This window comes from Aphelocoma coerulescens, chromosome 2 (assembly GCF_041296385.1).
Source record: "Aphelocoma coerulescens isolate FSJ_1873_10779 chromosome 2, UR_Acoe_1.0, whole genome shotgun sequence".
NCBI classification, from domain to species: Eukaryota; Metazoa; Chordata; class Aves; order Passeriformes; family Corvidae; genus Aphelocoma; species Aphelocoma coerulescens.
In genome coordinates, this window is record NC_091015.1 from 40,647,284 (window position 1) to 40,672,450 (window position 25,167).

The following is a 25,167-nucleotide window of genomic DNA, read 5'->3' on the forward strand; positions in this document are numbered from 1 at the left end:
GTTTAGCATGCACCTTTGTGATGGCAAAAAACCGAAGGCACAGCCACTTTGTTCTGTTCCTGGGATCCAGTTTACCCTGGCTACAGGGCAGAGCCTAATTGTTTCTTTCTAAACGAGTTATGAAAAGGCAGAGGTGAAGGGAAGCTAATCACCCTTTAAATACTTTACCATCTGCTAACAACCAAGCAAGTAGTGGTTTAACACTTGCTTTGAGGACAGTTTACCACCCCGTCTGTATAACAAAAAGACCGGGCTTAGGAACAGCCTCTTGGTGATCTGAGGGAGAGAGAGCAAAGAGGGAAAAAAAAAAAAGGTAATACATGGGAGGATGTATACAGCATCTAATACTTTACATAAGGAGTGCTTTGCATTTACAAACACCAAAATATAATGCATATCACTAGTGAAAATATAATTGTTTTCCAGCAAGATTGTAAGCTTATAAAATAAGATGAAGCAGACTATAAAGACTGGCAGCTGATGTTCCCCAATCTGTGTGTGATAAACATTAATGGGAAAACTTATTCTGGATCCAATATTTGACCTTAAAAGGCCAGGGAAGGATTCTCACTACACTGCCTAAGAGCTGGTTCAAGTAAATTACACCCATAACTAGCCTAGTGCATCTGTGGAAGGAAAACAACCACAGCCTCTCTCTGCACTAAATATTAATGTCTAGGCAGACAAAAGCAGCACTAGGAGCACTGTAATAATATCACTGGCAGACACTCTATGTGTTTCTTTGGGGCATTGGCACATCAGCACTAGGAATATGCCTATTGTCCCACATTAAACTAATGCCTTGTTCTGAGACATTCCTCTGGGAATCACAGATGTTATTTATATTTCCAGACATTTAAAAGGATTAAAGTGTGTTTATTCTCACTAATCTCATTTGTAGAGAAAGATATATACAGGCATCAGGAGTATGCATTTTAACCCTATTGGGGATGACCAAATGCACAGTGACATTGGCAGCCACCCACCCTCCTCTTCAGGACTCCAAAAGTCTCACCAGCCTGGCCACTTCCATTAAAACTATCTGTGAATTGCAGGTTACAGGCACTTCTGATAAACTACTCCATGAGCGCTTGGTGACACCAAGCTGTGCATGTAGCCAAGAGATCCAGCTGAAAATTAAACTGCATGTCAAGTAGCCCAATTCATATAAAATTGCTCTAGGCTGGAATAAAATGTCTCTGGTTGAAGACACACAAGTAGAGCACTGGACAATATGCTATGCCCTGGGCTATGGGGAAATTTATAAGCCACTTTTATGAAAGAGACGTGCCAAAGTACTGGGGTGGTGGCAAAACGAGTAGCTAGCTAGGAGGTGAGGTGTACTGCAAGCATCCGGATAGACCCAGGAACAGCTCCAGGCTACGAAGGATGGCAGCCCTGCCTGCACGGTGCTGTACAAAGCCCGCCGCAGCCCGCACTACCCCGGCGGCAGCCAAAGCCACGGTAAACCGCCTCAAGTTGCGGCCGAGCGGCTCCGGTACCGCCGGCGCTCCCGCCCCGGGGCCGGTGCCGCTCCGACACCTCCCGGCTGCCGCGCCGCACTCGGAGGTTCCTCCCCGCATCGCCCCGGCTGCTCGCCCGGCTGGCAGCGGCTTTCGGCCAGGGGCGCCCGGGAGCGATCCCCGCGCCGCCCCGCTCTGCCGGCACCGGGACCGGCACCTCTGCTCCGTTCCCGGCCGCCGCCGCCTCCCCGCCAGGCTCGTTCCTTACCCGTCTCTTTGTCCTGAGCGGCTTCCAGGTGCAGGTCGCTGAGGAGATGCTCCAAAATCTTCTCCGGCGTCCCCGACACGACCACGTATCTGTCGGAAAGCAGAGAGTCCCCGGAGTCATCCTCGGTGGAGGACTGCGAGCGGCTGCTCCACTCATCCTCCTCGTCCTCCTCGTCGATGTACTTGAAGTAAGGCACGTCGAAGGTGGGCAGCGGCCGCTCCCCGCCGCGGCCCGCCAGCGCCTCGGGCACCCGCACCCTGCCGCTGCCCATGGCGCCCCGCTCCCTGCGCGCCGCCGCCCGGCCCTAAGCTCCCCCCGCGGGGGCCATCGCCCTGCCGGGGGCCGCGGGCCGCCGCCCCGCCCGCCGCCGCCGCCGAGCCCGGCCCGGCCGGCCCAGCCCCGCACGCCCGGAGCCGCGGAAGCCTTACCTCCCGCGCCGCTCGGGGGCCGGGCTGCGTGACCACACCTTCCGCAGCACCAGCGCCGCGCCGGCCACCTCCCGCGCCCGCTCGCCGCCGCCTCCATCGTCCACCTTCCGTGCGCAGGGGGAGAGGGACAGAGAGAGCGCGGTCAGTGCCCGCCGGGGCCGGGGCTGGGGCTGCCGTCCCGCCGCGGCCGCCGCTGCCGGAGGCCTAAACTGGGGAGGGGGGTCTTTGCACCCCGGGACAGGGAGGCGGAACGGGCTCCCCTTTGTGAGCGGCACTGGGCTCCGTGTGTTGGATTTTAATTCACAGAAGCCAGTGGGAGGGAGGCTTTGAATATGCGGGTTTCCGTGTCCCCAAGGTGATGGCTTGCTTAATTCCCAGACAGTCAAACAAAGCAGGGGACAGGTAACAATAGTCTGAAAGCGGCAAGTGCTCCCGAGCACGCCACTAATACAGAGGCAGAATACACCTTCTGTAAAGCTTCTCTCCTGTATTTCAATAAAGGCAATAAGAGCAGTGGGGCGGGCATGCAATGTGTGCCTCTGAGCATCTCCTAAAATATTCCGTGTACGGATCTCGCTTCTTTTCAACAACTTTGTAACTTGGCAAACAAACACCACCTCCCACCCCCCGAAAGTTCAGCCCAGTGAATCTTGGCTAAGCTGCAGTTTGTACACCGACTTTCTCCCTCCCTGCTCCCTGAAACTGAAGGGAGCTGAACCATCATCCATTTGTGCACACGCAGCCCGCATCCCCGGCGCAGCCAAAGCCAGCTGACTGAGCAGTGCGGGAGATGAGGGCTTGCTGCTGACTGAGCAGGGTGCATTGAAACAGCGGCTGCCGAAGAGCGGCGCGCAGCCCCCTGCGAGATCCTCCTGGCAGATTCAGTCACCGGAGAGTAAGCGACACAAAAGAGGCGGCTGTGTCAATGCAAGTACATCCAGTAGGTGCTGTTCCTTTAATTCTGACCTGGTTTAGTTGTCTTGCTCAGTATGTCAAACACATGTATGAGGGCCATACATGTACTACTCAAAGAAAACAGCATTTGTGCATCAAGTGTACAGTATCCAGCAGTGAGAAAAACTTTGAGTGGGTTAAAAATTGCTGAGGAACAAAGCTACCTTGGCAAAACAAGGGAGAGAAACCACTTTTTGATTCCTCTTTATATTATTTTATTTCTTACTCTAAGACCCAGTGAATCTGACTGCTACTTCTGGTTGTCACTGTGGTGCAGGCATGCCCAAAGATGTAGCCCCTGCCCTGAAGAAGTTTTCTTTATCAGTAAAAAACATGTAGAATTGATCTATTAAATTTCTGCAAGGTCAGACATACAGGTACTGAGCCAATTAATGTCAGATATTCATTGTAACACTCCCAGGAGACATTACTGAGCAGCCGCATTACAGGAATACTGATGCATAATTGTAATCTTCCATTTCACTGGACATGGTTTTTTGTTGCCTACATATTTGAAAAACTGCAATGAAAGAAGCAGCAAAAGAGAAGGAGAGGAAGAACAAGAAACAGGCACAGCATCAAAGCAATTCAGTAAAAGGGAGATTTATCCAAACAAATAAATCGCTCCATTTCTCTGCCTCTTCTCTGGCATTTCCATCCTCTAAAATAGCCCTGGATCCTCGTTTCCCTGTGCTCACTGACATTACAAACTGCAGCACATATGGAGAATGTATGTGATGTATGGTGCTGTATTTGTACAAGCCATCTATTTCCTCATAGATGGGAATGGATTTTAAGCACACCCATATACATTACATACATGAGCAGCTGGCAGCAAGTCAACAGGGAGCACTGGGAGGGCAAAAGCTCTCTCACACTGAAAGGACATTAACAATGGTTGGTGTGGAAGACGGTGTTTCCCCTTCAGCATCTCACTAGGCAGAAATATTTTCAAAAAACCTTTGGAGTAGGTGTTTGCAAATTTACAGCATGAAGTGCGCCAATGGTAAGATTTTCATAAGGGTCTTCCTCTTGTCCTCGCCTCTTTTACCAATTTCAAGGAAGAGAAAAATCAATCTATTTTATCAGGAAAGACAAAAATTAGGCAAACCTCAGGCCAATTGGTTTCAATTTGGATTTCCATTACCTATAATAAATATTTCCCCCAAAAAAGGAGAGGAGTAGAGAATTTCTTTAATTTTCTATCTTATATCAAAAATAATCTCACTTTAAGGGAAGGATTATGATTTCATTAAACCTCCACTTATACATGACATATTTTTGTGTTCAGTCAGGCCCTTTAATCATACAACAAGCCACAACAATTAACCTGAACAAAGCAAAGCACAAAGGCAAGTCCTACATATTTTCACAAGTTCCGATTTCAATACAGATATTACTCTAAAATGACATCAAGGCACGCTTCATTTATCGGAATCTGGAATGGTCCGTGAAATAATTTTTGCTGGAAGAAAACCAGGCTGCTCTCAGCATGCTCCATCTAAATCCAGCGGCAGATGAGAAGGAGGATGCAAGGGGCCCCCAAGTGACAGCAGCGTGTACTGAAGGGCAAGGCAGCATCCTAGCCGAGTCCCTGAAAATCAGCAGACTGACTCAAGAGACGTTCTCATCACACTTCCAGTTAACAACGAAGCCTCCCAGCACTTTTCCAGACCTTCACACAGCCCTTGCAACCTGCACCGGCCGTGCAGGGGCACAGCAGCACAGCATTACCATCTCTCATTTTATGGCCAGGTAGAAGAACTGGGCCAGAGAGGCCACCACAGAATCCCAGTTTGCTTGGGTGATGCTACACCGGCACCTGGGCTTGGAGCCCTCCATGCTGCCTATCTGATATTTACTTTGCTCCAGTGCAGTGGGTAGGAAATTACTCCCAGCAGCCTTGATCAGAATACATTTGGACTTGAGGTGGGACAGGAAAAGGTAGAACAACAAAATACCACAGAGGTAAACTGCCATCCCACTTTATATGTGGCCTTATGCATGCTCCCTGTCTCATCTGTCCCTTCAAAAGCACCATTCCCATCCTGTTTGGGTGCTATAATCAATCTGTGGTGCACATTACCCATTCCCAGGAAATTTAGCTAGCTCTGCATCTGTCAACCACTATATTTCGCATTTATTACAGCTTTTAATTAATCATCTCTTGATAGCTAAACACAGCACTATCAACCTCAATGTCAGTTCCCAGCAGGAGTTTCAAGTAAACAGCAACGTTCTTTGGACTCAGTGGATCTTCCAACCAATATTATAGCCAATTTTCCACTCCTCTCATCCATCTTCCTAATACTGAGGTAAGCCATTTATCTCCCGGGTAATATATTTTAACAGCAGACAAGTGCTACCTTTATTTTCAGCATGAAAGGAACCCTGGGGTGGTATAAATATTTATATGCTTATAGGAATGAAACAGCTGGAAGTCCTTGCTTAGCGAGCCTCAACTTGTGAGCTACACTTTGCATGAGCAGGAATATGACCCCGTAAATTAGCACAGAGGCAGAAGGAAGCAGAGGTACCTATGGCAGTGTTGAAAACAGCTACAGTGGGCTGGCTTCCTTGTAGGAGACATTAGGTTTCTGGGTTATTTGCAATTGGCAGGGAAGAACCCAATCTCTGGCCAAAGCAATTGGTAACTCTGGTATCAGGGATATTTCTGTGTTCCTTGAATTCCTGGGCTGGGGCTTTTAATTAATTAAAAGAGGATCCAACACCCAGAATGCACTGCCTCCTCTCTTCCTGTGAGAAACCTCCACTGCTAGAAATAGCATTTAAAAGCTGCTCTACTTTCCAACAGCTTTCTAACAGAAAAAAACCCCACTATACTCTGCAACAGACAGTATATTCAGAAGCCTGCTTCACTGAAAAGAAAATCCATTTTCACATAATTTCTCCAGGACAGGACAACAGTGCAAAGATTAATTTCTGTCTCTGTGTTACCCATTACTGAAGTGCCTGTTAGGTTGGAAGATCCCTAACCAGCGGTGCAAACTATGCACTTCCTAATGACAGTACTTTTGTCCAACACCTCTTCACCTGCTTTTTTTTTTAAAGGGGATCAGACACAGAGCTACCCCAGCCAATACCAGATCCAGACATATTTACACACTGCTGGTTTCAGTGGGCTAAAAAGTAATACAGGAGCTAGGAGATAACCTATAAGGCACCTATAAACTTAATGGAGCGTGGAAAATCCAGTGCACAGACAGATTTTCTTGCTGCCAACCAACCAAGCAAAGGCAAAGAAAATCTTCTTTGGGCAACATGCAACAAAGCAAACTTTACGCAGGCTATCTGCTTCAAAATCACATTAAATAACAAAGAAATTGCCTCTTCTAGAAGTTATGGAGGGCAGGAACATTTTGTTTTCATAGCATAATTTGGTAAAACTGACTCAACACAATCAGATAATGTCAATCACTTCTGCCTCTATGTCTTTTGATGCTGGTGCCAGGTCATGCCCTTGAGAGGTATGGAAAAAGGCGTACATAGAGGATTCCCAGGGCTGTTCCTGTTCTGAAGAGGAGACCACTCCCCTCAATGAATGTAAGGAGCTTCCCTGTGCACACAGGAATATATCCATGGAAGCAGTGTGAAACACAAGAGCAGAGTCAGGAAGTGGGCTCAGATGAACACATGTAGAGAAGCTTCCACTGCTATGCAGGGAAAGTGCTCAAATTGGTGACAGAGCCTGACAAAACCCATGAAATCACAAGATCCTCATTTCCAAAGACTGATTGTTTTGCTGGGCAGGTGTCTTTTTGCTTGGATATTATAATATCTCTTGTGCATATTATCGATGCAAAAGAAGAATTACAAGAACATGAAAAGGATAGAATAGTCAAGTCCAAAAACTGAGAAACACTGACTGGTATTCTTTGTATTATCTAATGTAGTTCCTTTGAATAAAACACCTTATTTTTGTTGGGTTTTTAAAAATTTTTTTTAAACTTTGTCCTGCTCTATCCCTACACCTTTTCCTTTTTCAGCATGTGTTAGACTTCACTTTGAGACTGTGTCCAAGCTAAGACAAAAGGCCTTTGTCTGTTGGGACCCTTCTGTACCCATTGCAAAGGCTGGAAGCACCTGCCTCTGCAGTGTGGCACTGAGGTCCCCAAACCTGCCCACTGAGAACTAGGTTGGACACACCAAAAGTGACAGAGTTAAATCTCCATCCTGGCTCATACATCCTACAAGTACATTCTGGTTGTAACAGCCAGGAGCTGCAGCTGTACAGAAAACCCATCGCAGCTCAGGCTGGAGCATGCTCAGCGCTTCCAGAGCCTTCAAATATTAACCTGCAGAGCTCTAGGAACTCTTTACAGAGCTTGTACAAACTGCATTTTTTGGCCTCTAACTTGGGTCAGATTTGGGTGAATATTTATGCAGATGGCAAAAAAACCCCAAAGGGATTTCAGATCTCACTTCAGAAGAATAAGGGCATAGGAGCTTTTCAGAGAACTACTGCCAAATTTTTAAATTTTTTTTTAACATAGCAAAACAGTATTGACCCCTAACTTCACTCTTAGCTGTTTCTGAACCATGCTGGCTGCATATTTCATATAAAATTGCATAGGCTGAGGCAGACACGTTTCAGAATAAACAGATAAGATGCAACAGCTCCTAGAAGCAATGGAAAATGAAGTCTTTTAGTGTGAGACATTTGCTAGTGCTAGTAATAGACAATGAGGTGAGTCCTGGCTATAAAATATGAGCACTTTTATACTGCAAACATAAAAGAAAGTTAAAAAAAAAAAAAAAAAACACAATGAAACATGCTATTAACAGCTTTAAGATACACTTTCAGACAGCTTCTATCAAGACTAAAGATGATCACCTTCTTACACTTCACTGTATTCTTCCCTGGAATCTGTTATTGTGGAAACTGCAAAATTAGATCTACAGTCACCAAAATACAAACATGTATAGAAATTACTCCATTCTTTGCAGGCTATTCCTCTTCATTTGACAAGAAAATGGAAGTGAACAAACCACAATTAACATGAAGGTGGATGACAATATTTCTGATCTCTGTGGATAATCCGTCTCAAAATATGTTACTGCATTTCCCAGAGTTTCAAGAGAGATCAAAATCTGTATTAAGATGTTTGATTCACTTTCAACTACAACAGGAGAAAGGCTTTCAAAGTCACCAGCACAGCTTATATATAAGGAGGAGACCATATATTTTCTGCAGTAGTTACCCTCTCTTTATTTTAGAAATACAAAAATAAAAAATAGTTACTACTCTACCTCAATTTAAAATATCAAAAAATGAAATGTTTTCAATGGGACTGACTGTTTTGTAGTTGCAAGATCACCACTTTTTTCCAAATTTTAAGGGAAAAATTACCTTACAGGACTGAGGACCATCAACAGCAGTTTGTCATATGGCAATTCTTCAGTATCAAAAAAAAAAGTTTAAAAAGGCTGTGTTATTTCATTTCACTACAAAATACAGCTCATAGGATATACATATTGCATTTTATTATTTTTTCTGATGTCATGATCTTTTCCCCAGTTCTCTGTACTCTCATATTTTTTTTCCTATGCAGTTGTTAAATCCTTTCATAAACGTGGGCTAATCACAGTACACTGGTAGAAATCGACTAATGACATTAAAATGCCTCACACAGTGATTTTGTTTTGGCTCTCAGTGACTTCTGACCAGTCTGTAAAACCATAAAACACTAAATTTTTGACCACAACCTCCCTTCAGGAAAAGGCACATGGCCATTGTGCCAAAACTTCCTAGTGGTCTCACACTGAGCTATCAGTCTCACAGATGCACAAACACAACATTCGGCTCAACACAACCTCCTCTGAATTTATCAACTACACAAATGGTGGTAAAATGGGCATGAGCCACAACATGGGAAAAAAAATCAAAATCCTTTGTTGCTGAAGCCAGTTTTGAATACTGTGTCTGATAATGCACAGAACAAGCCCTCTTAGAAAAACTGTTGGTGCTGTCATCTGCATTACTGAGCATCCGCAGCAAAGGCAACATTAATAACAAGTTATCCTTGTAGAGGGGTCAAAAGGACAGTGCTGGTAAGACAGAGATGACAGACAACAGGCATCAGGGAAAAGATTAATATCCCTACACAGTCATACATCAAGGAGCACAATTTTTGCCTGTAATCCCCAAACTGCTGAGAGTAGGATTATTTCTGCTTTCTCTATTACTAAGAAGAAAGAAATCGCTCATGGGAATAGGGCGCTGCTAAATGCAAGTCCTTATGTGAGCCAAAGGGCTGCAGTTAGGTCCTTGGGAAAAAAAAAAAAAAAAAGCTCAGTTGCATGATGTTCCCAAGCAGTGGTCCTGCTACAAGCAGAGTGGGGGTTCCTTGTGCAGGCTACTTAAAAATATCAAAAAAATTTGTGTAGTTAAAGAAAGGCAAAAGAATTGAAAAAAGAGGAACCTCATGCAGCTTTTCATAGAATCACAGAATTGTTTATGTTGGTAAAGACCTTTAAGATCAAGTCCAACCACCAGAAAATTCACAGTTAAGAAGAAAAATACCCTTAATTTTCTTTGGAAAATAACAGAAGCATAAAATCCATGACTGAAACAGGAATTCTGGTGTACGCTTCCTTGTGGCACACTTTGATGGTGCTGAGCTCCAGTACAGCTGCTGGCACACTGTTTGGTCACATCATAGCAGGTTAACTGCAAGAAATGTCCTAAATGGAGACCAAATTGTCCATATCCCTGACTAGCCCCCAATTTCCTCCAAATATATTTAAAGTGAGAACACTTTGAGGATTGGGCTTTAATGAAATGAAGCAATATCTCTAAGACAGGAAAAAGGGCATACTTTCTAAAATAATTGAAAAAAAAAATCATTACTGGTGTCACAACCACCGAAGTAATGTTATCATAACCTTAACACTCCACGGGTCTCTGTTGGTTAATGAGAAATGTCTTCTCTCAACAACTGAAGGCTATGCATTTCAGTTTCCCCTTTCTTGGAGCACACTCTCTTCATAGCTATTAGTGGGGGAGTCTGACAGCCTGACAGAGAGCTACTGCCTTGGCAAGGACAACTGAGGAGATCTTCTCTCTGCAACCATACAAAAACAGATGGGAAAAAAGAAAGGGGAAGCGAGAGAAGGGAGACAAAAGATGTGATGGTGGTATTAATATTGCTATCATTCTCTCACAGCTGGCAGGACAGAATTTATGTGAAAATATATCATTATATGGAAGAATTGCAGGCTTAGAGCATCTGTATTTGTAGAAAAACCTGAACCACACCAGAGCAAATTAACATGACTGTAGAACAAAAAGGGTAGGTGCCAACCATCCCTTCCAGTGGCCTTGCAATTAATGTGGTGGGGTATGGAGCTGGTTGGAAATTTACCAATGAAACTTTCTATTTTCACTGAAAAAATATGAATTCACTACAACTGAAACTGTGCCAGAACATGTCAGTTTGAACAGAAAGTATCCAGCCAGGCTTCCCCCACTGCCTGCACCTACTGCCCACCCCAGGCTGGCAGGGCTTCTGCATCCCGTGCCACACAAGTGTTCAACAGGCATGGAGGTCCAGGTCCCAAGGTAATTGTCAGGAAAATTCGATTTGTATTTTTGCCCCAAGAAGAGTTTTACAACGGTATTATTTTCACCAGAATCAGAACTGTTTACCTCCCAAGAATGTAAAGTTTCCTTCAGGACAAAAAGTCAAAGACCAGATGCAAGTATCTCCTTTGCAAATGAATAGAATAGAATAGAATAGAATAGAATAGAATAGAATAGAATAGAATAGAATAGAATAGAATAGAATAGAATAGAATAGAATAGAATAGGAGTATGTAGATGAAACAACACTTCAATCCCCCAGCTATCTGGGGGAGACACTGGAAGATGCTGGACCAGGGTCTTCCAGTGATGTCAGTGGCAGTGCTTCAAGCCTAGCTGCAGCGAAAAGCATGAGGGAAATGGTGTAAAAACTGCAGGACTTATGTTTCAGCCAGGAAGGGGGGAGGAGTGCCAAGGCTTCAAGGAGGACTGCAGCCTTAACCTGGATACCCTAGGACTGATAACACATACTGCTATTACCATATGGCTTAGAGAAAGAAAAATGGACTGTGTAGATATATAGAAATTATACTTGAGAATAATCCAAACATCAAACGGGCAAAATTCTAGAAACTACTGGAATATGAGGGGAAATTAATAACTTGATTTACATCTAACAGGGCTAGAACTTGACTTCTCTGGCAGCCCCCATACAGCTTTCACTCAAGAATGAGAACTGCAGAACACAGCTCACTAACTTTAGTGGATTTAATTTATTAATGTAGACTAATATTCATCTCGGTAAGGACATGTATACGAAGGTCTTACAACCTTTATAATGGAAGCAGCAATAAATAAGGTCTCCTGAAGGAATGGAAGAGAGATGGCAGTAAATATATGACACTGTCAGCCTTATATTGCTCTAATTACCAGTTCTGAACACATAAAACTTCTAAGTCAAACAGACAAGACTGATGATGCCTTTCTTTGTCTTTCACTCCAATTTATACCAGGTGAGTAGCAAAATATTTTTTTAAAAATTCACTTATCCCCTTACTCTCTCTTAGAGAAACCTTTGTCTCTTGACTTATGTCCATAATACCTCTCAATGCTGCCAAAGCCATCACTCCAATAAAAATAAAATAAAATTAAATATGTATACTACTGCCATTATAAGCCACAATTCCGAATTAGGAAGGTTAAAAATTGCCTATTGCTGCTCATTACACTTATCACTGTAAGGCATATATCTTTTTGTTGCAGCATTATGCTCACAGAAGGATGCAGCTAATTTTCCACAAAAGAGTACTCAGCAAAGGTCAGGAGCTGGTTCTGACCTCATAAAAGGCTTAAGAAAAACTCTAAAACTGAGAATACTATATAAAGCCCAAGCTCACTCTCAAGAACTCCAGAATGAAACTCTCTCAAATGCACTGACATTTAACAGCAAGTGCGAAAAAGCATTGAGTAAAGGAGTAAAAAAAATAACAATCCAAAGCTAATGTTTAAAATCAAAACAATTCATTTAACTTCTCGACCAACAGCAGTCATCACAAAGTAGAATTTATATCCTGTGGTTTGGTGGTTGTTTTCAACTAAGTTAGACATAATACAGTGATTTCTTTTGAGGAAAGCATGAATCACAGTGGCTACAATTTTCTTGGGTTTGGATGACAGTTCTAATTCTCTCCAAAATAGTCTGAAATCAGCAGCCTTTTTACTAATGCTTTCTAATGGTTCTTTTCTTGTTAATTAATTCATGAATCTAAATCATTCAAACATAGATAAGCCACTAATCACTCGCAGACTTGATAACGGATCCTAAGTAGACAGAAATGTGTAGAGCATGCAATAAATTTGCCAAAAAAAAAGAGAAAGGAGTTAGAAGGAAAAATAAAACTCACTCCTTCCATCTAATAGCAGATTTGATTCTGCATTTATTATGCAGGATAAAATGCTCATTGATATCAATAGTCAACCATAGAAATTAGAGAAATCAGGCTGCTTCTATATAGAATGCTCTTTTCTAATGTTACATGCAGAGGAGCAAATTAAATGATCCTCTTTTTTTTTGTTGTTTTGGTACAATGTTTGTTGTCCACATTTAGCAAAAGGAATACATAAAAGAATAAGGGAGGTGGGAAATAGCAGGTTAACAATCAACTCTTTAATTCAGAAGTGGAAGTTATAAAGAAATAAAAAAAAATTTTTGCAGGATTACGACAAGGAAAAAGAAGAAAAGTGCTGTCTTGCATGCCTACATAAAGTAAAATACTATAAAATGATTAATTAAGTTTCCATGTATTGAAGAAAAGCGAAGTGTCACAAACAATACAAATTACAGAAAAATGTAAAATGACACCACATTATGAAGCAACATTTTATATTTCTTTGTATTTTGTGATTTTAAATAATCATATATTAATTTACTCTTATTTTGTTCCTGATGGAATCATGTAGCTGCTTGTTACATGCCTACATGCTCTAAATTTATTTCAGTAGGAATGTTGGGAGTTTCCTCTCTGCTTTCCCTAGATAATACAATCGTGCCCAACTCTAGAAGGAAGGTAAGTTAGTTCTACCAAGGGCAACCTCAACATTTATTCAAGTTATGGAATGAAAAAAGCATTGTTACCATGGCAACTGGTAAATCACATTGTATATGCAATGAGATGCAAGGCATCTTGAGTAAACACTCATCTGCCTCCTTGTGTGACCTCCTCCGCAGGGAATGGTTCCTTTGTGGAGGAACATTCGCAGATCTGTGGCATAGTCACTGTCTCTTCTGCAAAAAGTTGACAGAAGTAATCCAAAGTGTAATTTTTGTATGGGCAAGCTTAACCAGATCTATCATTAGAATAGAAAGAAATAGTGGGAAAAAAGATCAAATATTGAATGTTTTTCTGGGATTTGCCTCAATCAAGACCATGAAACCTTACAATGATAGTGTACCTCAAACTCGTTCTGTATCCCCTGCATTAGAAGACCGTCCACAACAGCACTAGAAAGAAAACCTTGCTGCCAGCATGGAGGCTGACAGACATGCAGCAGCACATCGCGCTGGAGCTGTTACCGCCTCCAGCCATGTGCTCCACCCTTCTGAGGGATGCTGCCGCCTCCAAAACAAGACATCTGACCTACCCTTAACCAGGCTGCTGCATGTTTCGCCGGGCTCTGATATTATCAGCACCTAACATACCAGCTCTGCCTCAGAGGGCCTCCCCTCCTCCCCATCATAGGGGACAATTGTCTTCAGAACAACCCCTCAAACCGTGTTGCTCTGTGACAGTCCCATCCATAAAGTCTCAGCTCATCCATCAGACACTGGCCTTTCACTGTACTTCCCTGCTGCCCTTTTCCAGCTCTCCTTCAGCCACTATCATGCCTACATAAGGCTCCTTCTCTCTTCCATTAAATTCACCATGAGGAGCAGCATTGACACCAGGTTCCCAAGTAATCGCCCTTGGGTCACTCCACCTTCCTCAAAATATCTCCTCCTTCTTGACCTCCTGAGCAAGCTGGTGTTACCTACAGGGAGAGAGTCACACTCCAGGATACCACTTATCAGCTTCTGATATCATATTGTATGCACAGTGATTTCTTCAGTCAACAAAGGCTTCACTGATGGCTGCAATTGTCCACTGACATATATCTTTTGATCCCATTCTTTTTCTCTCATCACATCCCATTACTTTCACACTGCATAGTACAGACTGCTTAGACACTGCCAACACCTATTATGCCACCCAAGAAATATTGAAACTCTCACGTATCTCTGATCCTTGCTTCCCTTCCCCCATTTCTAGCTCTGATTCCTTCCTGACCATCATAGTTTTAAACAATTTATATAGCTTTCTACAGCTTTCTACAGCTACCTTTTCATGTATAACTGTGAGATCTCATCTAGACAACTTCTTTCTGCTTATGCAGGAAATTATTTTTATGTCATATATCTCATAAATTCACCTTTTCTCATAAGTCCTTCCAGAAATGACTTCTTAAACCTGTTTATTTTGTCATTGCTGGATTTTTCCTTTCCACATGGTTGGCCATTTGCTATTTGACCTGAACTTTGATAAATAAGGAGATGCCGTGTGTGAAGACACATGGTCTGGAATTCACCATCTATCACAGAGCATTTGAGTAACAGAAAGATAAAATGAGATGTGTGAGCAGATGACCAGGTCTTAACTCCCTAATAGAACCCTGTGGAGAGGGTTACAATATCCAAGTACTCCAGGGAAATAACTAATGATCCTTTCTTCAGTTCAGTCATGTTTCAAGAAGCAATTGCATGAGTTACTAAGTGCTTGAGACTGCCTCAGTAATTGCCATGATTTATTTTATGCATCATCATAACTACAGCACTAGGTCAGGAGGACATGTGCCTTATGGATGCCTTGAATTTTAACACAGGCATTGGAGGCAATCAGAAACACAGAGACAACAATGGGGGGCGGGGGGATAGGTTGGGGAAAGACAAAGTGCTTAAGATCCTATCTAAAACATTAGGTTTCTGTTAAGTTTTTAATAAAGTTAATTATATTTTCAGATTACCCTAAGCAGAAATTGCTTACATTTTCTTCTGCTCCCCTAAAATGCAAGTGATCACAATCTAATGTTCCTAAAATATGTTAGGATTTTTTTTCCACTGTAAGTAATGAATGTGCAGTTTACAGTGTAACTAACCACTCAGTAAAGACAAAAAAATGAAAACACAAGCCTGTTGTCTCTGTCTTATACCTCTGTTTATTCCAGATGAAACACTTCCTGTGCAAAACATGTTTCTTCACCTACCCTTAGTCTGTACTGGTGCATTGGCTGCCAGCTAACAACCAGCAAAGAGGGGGATGAGACTTGGGCTCTTGAGCATTTACTTGACATGAGAAGTATGATCTCTACACCTAGCTACTCACCTGTCCTACCAAAACGATGCTGCACCAAGGATATTTTGTGGGGACACACATCCACGGTGCAGGAGGCTATGTTTGTGCAGCAGCAGAAGGGATTTGGTAGCAGCTTCCCGGGTATCCCCATCCTCCTGACATTACTTAAACTCCTTTCTACAGTTACTTTTCCTTTTAGCTATGTAAGGCTTCACTGGCACAGAAGGACATTTTTAGGATAGTGATAAGTTAAAGTGCTGTTATCACCAAAACTTTCAGGCTATTTGAAGATCTTGAAGACAATTTCTCTCCACCCCCATAAACTTCAAACCGTTCCCCTATGATAACTCAAGAAAAAGCACTGCTAACCTTCAGCACTGTTTTTCCAATTACTGTGTTTCAAGGTTAGCAGTGTGAAAACATTACACCAACCCAGTTTTCAAGGTCAAAATAAAAAATGCAGCAATGATATTCCACGGCAACTTTCATTCATTTGGTATTCAGGACACATTCTTTCTGAATATCAAATCACAAAATCATTGCCAATTCATCAGATTTTAAGCTTTAGCTTATTAAACATTAGACTATGCTAAAAACAAAATGCAGGTTTTAATTAGATCTAATTAAGATCCTTCTGTACAGCATGATCTAAGCCTCTAATTATCTATATCTCTATATTATCTCAATTGTTATTTCAATACGAGCAAATTCGTAACAACGCATTTTAATGGAAAATATTCATATCCTAAAAAGTGGTAAAGCAGTAGAAGTCAAAAAGCTGAATGTCAAGATACTAAAAATGAAAATGTTTCTCTACATTATGTCTGCCAGGAAAGCAAGAGCTCACATGACATTTGGCAGTGATTTCCCATGATGAAGCAAGTCTTTGGTTCTTTCATTTCCATAAAAGCCCTACTCTTTTTAGAGGGAGCTCCTAGCTCTTTGCCCCTAACAAAGCAATACAGATAAAGTTCATTAAGTATATTGTCTAAGATAGGAAAGTGAAGAAGTTTTGCTGTAGCAAGCACTTAACCTGTGCATGAAAAAAAAAATAAAATAATTGGAACAAATTATTTCTTACAAAAGCAAAGGTGATATGGACATATTGGTATTGCATGTTCTGCTGAGTTCACAAAATTGCCCAAATGAAGAAACTCTGGAACGGGATGTATTATTAGACTTCAATCAATAGGATTTTTTTCAAGCAGGTTGGGCATCCAACCATTTGATGCAGATCTTTTCCACGCACGAGAGCACTGGAATACTGGAAACTGCAGCATTAATGAATTACAAGGAAGACTGCAAATGCCTATGATTTTAGAGTTAATTTTAACCAAAAAATGGTCAAGCAACTTTTACAGATCTTTGATTCTTCTGTTGAAATGCTGAATCTTCATTTCCTCTTACATCAGGTAAGACATGAATTTCTACATACTTAAATGAGTAAATTGCTATTTGTTTCACTGTTTCTATTCTTAGGGGATCCTTAATATATATTGAACATCACACAGATAAAAACTAAGAGCATTTTAAAACAACAATTATATGCATGATTTACTGTGTAACTTTTGTCTAATGCAAATATTTACTATTTACATGTCACTGCAATAAAAACAGTATGTGTCAATTGATTAACCAGTAAAACTATTAGACAGAACTGGAGAGCATTGCTACAGCAGCTGCAAAGGAAACTGGTGTGGTGAAACTGTAGCCTTTTTCCCTACATAGTAGAAAACTAAGTTTTGGTCTGGGGAAGAGACAGTCATAACTGCACATATACATATGTGTGCCTGTGTGACAGCTGAGGGTGGGAGAGTGAGAACAGACGAGTTACAGGGAGCATACGGCCCCCAGTGCAAGAGCAGAGCAGCTCTGCTCTACGGATGGCTGTGGATCCCACACAAATCAGCACACATACCCACAGCTCTGCTGTGAAATTGGAACATGTTCCTCCAGTTCCTGCATACATTCCAATAAGGAAGTGTCTAAAACGAAGTAAGAGAGGCAGATCTTTAGGGGTCCCTGGAAATAAGAGCTATAGCTGATGCTCTGAAAAAGAGTTTATAGAGGTCATTTTTAAGAAAGTACCTGATTTGAGTATCACACATTAAAAAACTGCCACCAGAAGCAAGTTGCAGGTGGTTCAGGTGTTCAGACTTAAAAAGGGTAGCTGCTTCAAACTATCTGTAGTATCACTCAGCCGCCCAGTGCACTCTAACTACTCAAAAACCCCTTCTGATGACCAAGACTCAGGTTTTAATCTGACGAACTGAAAAGGAGGTTGAAACTTTTTCAGAATCTGCTAGACAAAAACCTGATGCAATCTGAAAAGAGGAAGAGGAGGAGAGGACTGTCAGAACAGATGGGTCAGCAGGAGAAAACAGCTTCTTTATGCTAACAACTGAAACTGTGTGTTTAAATGACTGGTTCATTCTACAGTGTGAAAAAGGGTTCCATAAGTAGTCTTACTCATAAGTAAGAGATTATCTTTGCTTTTAGCAAGGTATGCAGTTTGTTTAATGAATAAATATGTACAGCACATGCACACATAGGCAGGTGTCTCTACAGAAGAAGAACTGGGGGACCATGAGCACTGCAAATTCCTTGGTGGAGAAGGATTCTGCCACATCCTTAGTGAAATCCTGAAAAAGGCCCCAGATGCAGAAGGCCATCACCTGCAATGTGCAGAATTTGATAGCTTCCCAGTGCGGCACTGGACACTGCTCAAACTCTGCTGGAAAAATCTTGCAATGCCAATGATAAATCAGGTAGGAAAATCTTCTACCTAGTCTTAATTTACTTCTTCTGTTTCGGTGGGAAATAGGAGTAAAGAACTCACTGCAAATAGAGTTCTGCTTAGAAGCCACATGCTTCTTTTATGTAAGTTCATCAAAATCCAAGAAACCAAAAAGAAATCAATATAGCCCAGTGATTAGCTCGATACAGGTACTGCATAGAGCCTGGCAGATTATTTAGACAGACTGAATTAATGTGTGGATTCCACTGAAAAGATTCAGTTTTCTCACCTGAGGAGACAAAGCCAAAGTGTCGGTACACTTTCCAGCTATTTGCTATTCACACAAGGAAGCCCAGGCCTGAATTTATCTGTTTTTTAGCTCAAAGCCTGAACAACCAAGCTTTGCATATGAGAACTGAAATTCTGTCCACTTCAGTCAGCTCTGATTAGTGTCTTCTCTGACCCTGACCACATCTAGTCTCTATTAACTTGCTAATATGGCCAAACAGCATATATTACAAACAGTAAATCGATTTAACAGTTGTATTTGTATCCACATACATGTTTTAAACATTCCTGTGGTGAATAATCCCCTACTTGCAATACCAAAAGTATTTTGAAAAAAGGCCTAAACCGATGCTGTATTCATTGAACAAATACTAGTGCCTCTAAAAACAGAAGAGACACTGTGATATGGCAACCAAACCAAAAAGGTGATGCACATTCGCATTCTGTGCTTGTCTCCTACTCTGCCAAAAAGAGCAGGTTCTTCTTTGTTCATCCCAGCAATAGACTACATAGGAATGCTGCTCCTGATACAATACACAGGTCTACTCCCCTTGCCTCCCAGGGAAAATGGAGATTAAATGAGGGATGGAGCTCTCAGTCCAGCCACCTCAAATGAGAAAGCAGCATCAGCCAGGCTGGCAGGGGACAGAGCTGATGCTCAGCAGCCAACAAAGGCATGTGAGCTGTGGGCCCTTCCCTTGATCAAACAGGCCTGTGTAGCTCAGCATCACCCCCTGTTCAGGGCTTACCCTTGTTCAGAGCCTGGAAATCCATCTAAGATTTGATCTCCAGCAAGCTGTTAAAGGAATTACCAGCTACTATTCATGCTCTTCCTGAGTTAGGTCATCCTATTATTTTCCCAGTCATCAAAAGAGGCTAAAGTACTTTTTCCTGCAACCAGCAACTGCTGCCGCTCCCACACGTCAGAGCCTTCCCCGCTCGGATGCTCACGTTCCAGGCAGTGACAAAAGGAGCTGGGAACTGCCTGCCGCACAGTATCCGAAAATATATTCGAGGAAGGCTGCAAGGTCATTGCTAATTTCAAACCCTGTTTCATGTTTCCACATGAAACACCTAATTAAAATTTTTCACTGGGTAGTTAAAATGAAGTCTGTGCATATGCACTTGAGACCGCATTTTCATGTGCTGTGAATTAGAATACAGGAGGTGCTGCACACAGCGGTAGGAACGCTAAGCGAGGAAGGAGAGGGGAATACCTGCTTTGATTTAGAGGCAGATAGTCAGCAAAACTACCACTAATCGCCTGGGTTTTTCACTCCCTCGCTCTTTGAGCTGCCACACAGAACCAAGAAAAATGGATGCAAGTGGTGTATTAACTGCTACCAAATCAGCGTTCCCCACAGGTGGCCATGTGTCAAGCACATCTTGCAAAATGCCACCACCTTCCATGGCTATAGTGTGACAAAAGCATTAGACCCTACAGGCTATACCCTACTCTCATCAAAAAAATATCTATTAACATCAGCAGGGGCTGAATTAAACTTTAAAATGGAGGCACAGTGAGTGACAGAATGGCCATAGCAAAAAGACAGTTTGGGGGAAGATTTTAGGGAAGTTTCATGACTAAAATAAATAAATCCTAGGGAAAAAAAGAAGCCTGCAAAAAATACAAGGTCAAAGTGTCCTTACATTCCTGCTGTGTGTGTGGTTCCAACAATGGAGGCAGAGATAGCCACTTTACAGCTGCCACTGTTCCAGAAAGTCCTCAGTGCAGATAGCCTGACTCTGGTCCAGGAGAGGCAGCTGAATATAGGGAAAAGGCTGTCTCCCCCCGGCATGCTCCAGGTGGTCTCCAGAGCGTGTCTGCCGGAACAGATGCCAACGAATGCTGTCAGCATTTATTCCAACGAGGTCCTGACACAGGCCTCATAGACTCCAGAGCATCCTGCCACTGGAATCACACTGACTTTAGCATAAACTCTAGATCTTACTACAGAATTTGCTCTGGTGTAGTTTCTATTGCAAACAAAGCAAAGCTTGATATGTAGAAATGTGTTCACCTGTTTAATGACACTCGCCAGGTATCTTCTGTGTTACTGGCCCAAATCTGCAATGAAACTGAACGTTCTTCCTGAACTTATTCAGGAGGATAGGAGGAAAAAGAAAGAGAGAAAAAGGAGACCTGAAGCACTGAACCCTTTTTACATGACTCTGATCTCTGGGCAGACTACCAAATCTCAGACAATTTCCAAAGAGGAAGCTGTGGTAGACAGCCATCAGATTCTAGCTTATCAAAAAGTTTTCCAGTTATCTTGGATATTTCTTTTCAGCCAGGTCCAGACTATGAGCCAAAATGAGATGTTCTTGATTGGTTTAAATTCCAAAAGAAAAGTCTGGTAAAGCTGTGAATTACTTAAAAGTTCTGCATCACTGAAAGGTGAAGGACAAAATTACTTCCAAAATTCAGAAACTGCTTGAAATTTCTGACCTAAGTTTGCATGGTACATATTCAAAGCATGATCAACTTTTCTTTTTAATCTCCTTGAATTTAGGTAACAAATTCCCTAACTTTGATGCCATGATGATTTTTTGCCTTTTCTTTTATACCCCTTTTATACCTTTTTACAACTTCTGTATTCTTAGTGGTTTTTAGCCTAAATTTTTAGTCTTGTTTGTCAAGCTAAGAGACTAAACACTTTAGAAGCTTCGTAGTTAGGGATCAGAATGCCCCAGACACTTTGTAAACTAAGATAGAACCATCCAGGGGAAGGTTCCTCGGGCAGGGGGGCGAATCACTCGAGCCTCTCATTGGGGAATCTTTGATAGATATGCTAATTAGTAAGATCTATAATGTTATACCCGATCTATTGTGGGTGTGCATTGGGGTGCATTCCACCTGGATGTGGTGCACCTAAGGATTCTTAAAATAAATACAGAGGTAAAATCCCTTTTTGCCTTCTAACTGTGTTTGATTCTTGATTTTAAGACCAGGAAAAGGCACCAACTTGACAGAGAGATCCAGACACCTTTGTTATTTGGAGTTCCCAGAAAAAAGGTAGAAGTAACTTTACAGAAGTAGATGGCAGGACACATCCATTGTATTATCAGCATAACTGGGAATTTATTGATGTCACAAATCCGGAAAATGGAGAAAAGAACATTCAGAATGTCATCAAATGTATTTATCACACAGAGAGAGGAACAATTTAATGTCAGAAAACAAAAGAGCAGGTGCTTTGAATTCATAAACTGGTAATTTCTACTTCTCTAGCGGGAGAATATAAGATTGATTCTCTGTAAGCCTTTGGACAGTCTAGAAACATAAGCAGGTTAGTGGTTCAAAATCTGGAGAGAAACACAGAAGCAGAGGACAGTGACAACCTGCAGACTGCAGCTCTCAAAGAGTTTCTCTACTTCTTCATGTGGATAAATGGAGGAAGGGCAGGACCAAGGAACCATGCTTTCAGTCTTGGTACCACCAGAAATGTGTAGTGCTGGCCATGATAAACAACACTCCTGTCCTCTCCCTGCTCCTGGATGTTGATCCCCATTCACCACTCACCCCCTTCTTTGCACGTGTGTGCCTTCATGAAGCCAGTCGGTGAAACACAGGATCTAGATTAAAATACTGCCAACCAAAAAAATGCAAGGACATTTCATTTGATCCAGTTCAGTTTTTGAATTGGGTAAATCACAAGGCTTTGGGGAATTAAGGAGGATGGCTGTGTTTCACCAGGAGCAGCAGAGTAGCTCTCGCCAGCACAGGTCATCCCTGACACCATATCTCATTCTCACCCCATATCCATCTCCCAATAATGTGAGGGGAACCAATCCAGTTGGAAAATAACCCCACAAGGAAGGTGTATTTATTTTATTTTTCAGCTTCATTATTCCCTGTGTCTTTCACAAAGCAGCACCATATGGGCCAGCCCAGGGCTGGGGACAAGCGTTTGGGGCAGCACAGCCCCTGAAGCAGTGCCTGAGGACCCAGAGGCTGCAAAGTGACTGCAACTGTTTGGCCTCACCTCAGCTATGCTCAACATTTTAAAAAAAGATCCCCCTGTCTGTCAACATTTCAACACACTTGCAGCTTCCTTGGGATCCCTGAACCATGTCTCAAGGATCCCAAAGCAATTCCTCAACATTCATTAACCACTACGGGTTTTATGGCACCCTTCAAGGTTCCACATGTTTAAGACCTCATTTTAACCTGGGTAAACAAAGGTGCAGAGAAGTGATGAGATTTGAAGTAGCTTATTTATTAAATAACCAACGGAGTCAAAAATAAAAATTCAAAGTTCTGGCTCCCAGGTTTTAGCCTGCTAAATACTATATGCCCTTTTTACCCCTTTCAGCACAGGAGCTAAGTTATTGTCCCACACAAGAATGAGTCACCATTCCACTCTAAAGAAAGCCTAACATGCAAAATGTGTATGTGGAATTTCCTCCTATACAAAGTAGTATAATGTTACAGAATAAATCAAAGAGGAGAAAATTAGCCTTTCTTTTCTTTTAAACACCATGATGAGCATCTGGAGGAAAGAAAGTATTGTGGGAATATGTAACTTGACTTCAAGAAAAATAGCGAGGTTTACACTCAATGGGTTCCTACGCTGTGCTTACAACATATCGTGGGAGCACAAGAATGACTCTAGTGCTTTTTTTTACAAGGAGAAGGATCACATAATTTCACCACTATTTTGCACTCCTGGCATTCTCCTCCAAAACTTTGGCCACATTAAGCAGACTCAACAAAAGGAGTGGTAAGTCCTCTTGAAAGTATGTAGCAAATAAGTATAATTCTGTTATTATTTTAAGAGTGCTGCAAAAGACTGAAACAAGGATTTTCCTAGCATGCAAATGATCCCAATCCTACATCTGAGCAGAAGGATCTTTATCTCTGGCAAACTTTTTCCATTTCAAAAAGATGCCTGTGCCTGTTCCGTACTAGAAAAAACAAAATCTCAGGACCTGCAGAAACCTTTTCTTCTCAGAACATAAAGAGGTTGGCTTATGAAGAACAGGTGATCACCTGGGGCTATGCATTCATTCCAGCAGATGAAAAATCGACTATCTGGAATAGGACATTCTCTTCAGAACATGACAGAACTAGATTCCACTCCCTGTTTCCCCTGATTCAGACCAGAGACTTGAACTTCAGGTTACCTCCACAGCAAACATGTACCTAACTCTTACTCAACAAGGAGGTATAAACTGACAACCTCATTGACAGATTCATTTTTTTTCTTGGCTTGTAATTGAAGACTAAATTTGAAAACGATTATCTTACCCTGGTACAGCTCTCTCTGCTGATGCTGCTGGGTCTAAGAGGTATAAAGAGAAATAGCAAACTCCCGTGCTGACATGCCAAGTCCGTTCTGTTGAAATGACTTTAGACATCTATAGCACCTCATAGCTATTCAAGCCATGAAAGTTTTTGCAAAACTGTGCTATAGTTGTTATGACCACTTGACCCACAGCTCTGCAAGAGATGCAGAGCAGTTGTCAAGAGTCAAAAGTAGTAAACCTGCACCCAAGCTACTCAATAGGTCTGTCCCAAGCAGAGCAGATACAACAAAAGTGATCATGTTTTTAGAAAGTAATGCACAGATGTCAGTCCCTGACTGTATTCAGATGTCATTTGATGTATTTTAAAAAATATTTTTCCATCAGAGGCCTGATTACTGACCATCAATCCAGCAGTACATCAGCACAATGCCACAGCTTTGTCAAGCTAACAAAAGCTGCAGCTCTGGACATGTCCTGACATTGATTCTTGTCTCCTTGCAGGCGTCCAGCTGGGTACCCTAAAAATACCCCTGGTGTGTCATGGCTGGAATTTCCTTAAGAAATTCCTTGGTTGTGAGTAATCCATACAACCCAAGGCTCTAAATCATTAATCTTCTGTTGTGAGCCTTTTAACAGCTTCAGCTCAACCACTAACCTGCTTCAATGAGCAAATCATCTGTCTTCCTAATGAGACCACCGACTACAAAAGTTAGTACCCAGCAAATTAACAGAACTGTTCTTCAGTATCTGTTTCCTTTCTGAAAACATACCTGCCTCATATAATAACCTCTTTCATCTCGAATTAAGTCACAGAATCAATACACTCAATCTGTATGTACTTATGTACCTTTAAAGAGTACATAATTCTAATTAATATATAGATTAATCTGTAAAGGGATTACAGGGTGGATTTAGGAAATGTTCCCCTTCCTACTGATTCAGGGAAGTACTGGAAGAGCCTCCTTTGAACATTATTGTCAGTTTGTGAACGTCTTATTCAGTGGATCTGACTATGAAAATGATACTATAATCTAAAGAATATTCTCCCCATTTGCTGAGGTGAAAAACCCTTTTACAATTTTACTATGACACTATAAACAGGCATGATTTTCTTAATGAGAGCAACACTTCATTGAAATATTAACTGGAAATACTGTACAACGCATTTTCACATATAAAGGCATGCTTTAACTGAGTTGTAGTTGACTAAAAGGAATTTCAAAAACTATGGTTTAGTGCAAATATGTCTCGAATGCATCCCAAATGTATGCTGGAGGAAAAAAGCTATGATAAATTACTTCAAATGGCTTTACATACACAGCTTGCTTTCTATATTATAATTAATGCTAA

The 25,167-nt window shown here is 41.9% G+C and overlaps 1 protein-coding gene across 1 annotated transcript in view; it reads right to left on the bottom strand.

The window, feature by feature from the left end:
• RAPGEF5 (Rap guanine nucleotide exchange factor 5) overlaps nucleotides 1-25,167 on the bottom strand; it is a 159,358-nt gene that overhangs the window by 62,018 nt on the left and 72,173 nt on the right. Inside the window, exons 10-11 of the mRNA XM_069007097.1 lie at nucleotides 2,160-2,263; nucleotides 1,732-1,820 (exon numbers count right to left, since the gene is read on the bottom strand). Coding sequence (XP_068863198.1) covers nucleotides 1,732-1,820; nucleotides 2,160-2,263 — 193 coding nt within the window. The remainder of the gene's footprint in view (nucleotides 1-1,731; nucleotides 1,821-2,159; nucleotides 2,264-25,167) is intronic.